General features: G+C 36.3%; 1 protein-coding gene across 1 annotated transcript; it reads right to left on the bottom strand.

Annotated features, from left to right (window-relative positions):
* Nucleotides 1-330: 330 nt before the first annotated feature.
* On the bottom strand, nt 331-3,410 carry LOC120080274 (pentatricopeptide repeat-containing protein At3g04750, mitochondrial). The gene has a single exon (XM_039034896.1). The coding sequence runs from the start codon at nt 2,841-2,843 to the stop codon at nt 888-890; it is 1,956 nt and encodes a 651-aa protein (XP_038890824.1). The 5' UTR covers nt 2,844-3,410; the 3' UTR covers nt 331-887.

The following is a 3,410-nucleotide window of genomic DNA, read 5'->3' as shown; positions in this document are numbered from 1 at the left end:
TCTATTCCTTTAACAATTCTTTCTTTTATTTTGTCTTTCAAATGGCAGTTGTAGGGAATGACATATTACCATGGACTTTATTTGTATATGGGATGTGATGTTTGGCTATATACTGAATGAAGTGCTTTATAACAATTAAAATGATAGTTGATAGCTACATGTTGGCATTAGAGTAAAAACAAATTTTTGTTACTTTTAGAGTACCTCTTCATAAATCTTTGCACACATTTCTTAAAGCAAGCTTATGTAATTCTCTGCTTTCACAAACAAATCTCCAAGGTCATATCTGATTCAAAGGAAGCATTCACATTGATATCTTAATTTAAATCAACCTGTATTCCAAAAGGTAAGAATTTACATTAGTATTGTAATTTTAAATTGAACACAAAGTTTGATCCATACTTCGTCCAAGCACACATCAAACTATGTCTCTTTCACTAATATGGCTAAAAAGACACATTTTATGCTTGAAACTATAAAGATTGAGAAGGCTATCCCCATTTCTTGCAACTATCATCATCCTTAGTAACCCTCTTTTGTAGAATAACCATAAAAGATTGCCTAGCAACACGATCTTTCTATGGTGAAAGTGCGAGTCACGAGAAAGTTCAAATCTAAGTGACATGACACGAGCTGCAAACAACTCTATAAAAAGTAAGGCTTTGGAGCGCAGTAGTATACTAACCATGAAATTTCTTTTAAAAATTGAGTTAGAGGAGGTTGGTTGTTTATGGAAAAGGATGGCAAAAAAGGGTATTGAGGTATTGTAAATAGTAAAGAGCCATAGTTCTTATAGTAACCATACCTACTTCCTTCACTGACCCAAAGAATGAATTCAAGCTAAGACCGATATTCAAACTGAGCTCTCGAAACCTTTTGACGTTATTTCAACTTGTAGCCAAGTTTGCTTGTGATGGAACATTAGCTTCCAACCTCATTTCACTTGTTAGAAAGCTTAACATAGAGCAAATGTCCATCCATCTTCGATGCTGTTTATTTGCAGCTGTAAAATCATGGACCATACCATCCACCACCACACTACTACAGCCTGCAATCTTTTTCACTCCCCTGCTGTTCATCAGTTCTCTAATGCTGTCCGAATAGCCCCACCTCCCACACGTCGCATACACGTTAGATAACAAAACATATCCGCTCTCTTCTTCAGGCTCTAACTTGAGCAGCTCCATTAAAGCTCTCTCTGCTAGTTCCATATTCCTGTGCATCCTACATGCACTCAATACTGCACCCCAAATAGACTGACTGGGTTCCATAGGCATCTTTTCTATCACATCAATGGCATCCAACAACCTCCCCGACCGACACAACAGATCAACCAAACATCCATAATGTTCGACTCCTGGTTCAATACTGTATCTTTTCCTCATGCTGCTAAATATTTTGAGCCCTTCATCAACTAATCCACTGTGGCTACACGCTGCGAGAACTGAAACAAAAGTCACATCATTAGGCTTTGTTTCGGTCTGCATATTGGAGAATAGTTCCAAACTTTTCTTTCCATATCCATGAAAGGCAAATCCAGTGATCATTGTTGTCCATGTTGTGACATCTTTTTCAGAAATTTGATTGAAAACAACAAAAGCTCTTTCGATGCTTCCACACTTGCAGTACATGTCAATTAATGCCGAACCCGAAAATGCATCTATTTTTGTCTGCATTTTCACTGCTAATCCATGGATCCATCTCCCCTGATCTAAAGCTCCCATTTCTGCTACTGCAGAGATCAAGATAACCATAGTGACCATGTCGGGTTTAACATTCTCTGCAAACATACGAGTAAATAAGCTTTTGACCATCACATAAGCACCGTTCTCTGCATAACCAGAAATTAAAGAGTTCCAGGAGACAATATCTTTTGTAGGAATCTGATTAAAAACCTCACAAGCAAGTTCCAATTCACCTATCTTGGCATATCCTGCAATTATCGTATTCCAGGAAACGGTGTCCTTCTCCATTGGCCTGTCGAAGACTTTTCGAGCAAGCTTAATTTCATTGCACTTCACATACATGTCCAAAAGGGCATTATATAGTATCAAATTTGAAGAACCATTGGACTTCTCAATCTGTGCATGAACAGATTTTCCCAACTTTGCCTCACCCAACTGCCCACATAACAAGAGAAGGCCTAACATGGTGATATCATCAGGCTCAAGATCATGAGACCCCAAATCATGGAATAATTCCAAAACTCCCAAAATGTCTCCCATCTTAGCTAATCCAACAATCATGATATTGTAAGAGACAATATCCCGACCCGACATTTCGTCAAACAATTGGCGAGCAGAACCAAAACATCCATTGTCTATATACCTCTTGACTAGTGAGTTTTGCAAGTATTCTTCCTTTGACAGAAAACCAACAACCAATGCATGACAATGAATCTGTTTCACTTCAGCAACAAATTTTGTAGTCTGAAGAAGGTAAAGAAATGTTTGCCTATCTGGGTAAGTGCCATTTTGGAGCATAGAACTATAAATGGTAAAGGCCTTCTCAGTTGAAAAAGAAAACCCTAAGATCATTGTGTTGAATATATAAAGATTTGGATAAGGAGTAAAGTGATTAAACAACAGAATAGCCAATTCCAGATTCTCAGGATGTGAAACAGCAGAGAAAAAGAGAAGCCTACTCATGGGAAATGTTTGACCCACCAAATTGTTTCTCATCATATGTCCTAAAATCTGTTTGAATTGGGTTCTTGAATTGCATTTTTCAAGCAAAATAAGAGATGGGTGATTGAGTTTAAGGTCCACAGTTGGATCCCAGTTGATCCTTTTACCTGTTGAAGCTGAACTAAGAAGGCGAATGCCTCGCCCAAAGCGATACATAAGTAAAAATTCAAAAGGAAACTTAAATTATTTCTATAAATCATTAGAGATTGAAACGGTAGATCAACGCCAGCGATTTCAAATCTTGTTGTAGAATTTCTGTTCTATGCATTAGGGTTTAAGGGGTGAATTCCCAAGGCAGATCCTTTTATGTATCCTGGTTCTTGATTTGAACTCCATTGGAAGGGTATATTTCACAAATCAGGACATTTTTGTTCCACAGCATGTTCAATGGTTACTTTAAGGATAGAACAGAATTTTGGAGGGAAGAAGTAAATATAAAGATTTGTATAATATTTTTAAAAGGGAAAAATATAGTTTTGGTACGAGTTTTCAAGGATAGATACGTTTGATTTTTAAGGTTTTAAATTAACCATATTAATTCATAAATTTTCAAAATAAGTTTAGAAATTTCCTCAACGGATAAATGTATTAAATTTAAATATAAAATTAATTAAAAATATGATGTATTGAGATGAACTGAAATTTTTTTTTTCTTTAAATAATTTTCACTTCTCTCTTCTTTCCCTCTTGTCCTCTCCTCCCCACAAGAAAATGAATGAAAGA

This window comes from Benincasa hispida, chromosome 6 (genome assembly GCF_009727055.1).
Source record: "Benincasa hispida cultivar B227 chromosome 6, ASM972705v1, whole genome shotgun sequence".
Classification (NCBI taxonomy): Eukaryota; Viridiplantae; Streptophyta; class Magnoliopsida; order Cucurbitales; family Cucurbitaceae; genus Benincasa; species Benincasa hispida.
This window is presented reverse-complemented; position numbering and strand designations above follow the sequence as displayed.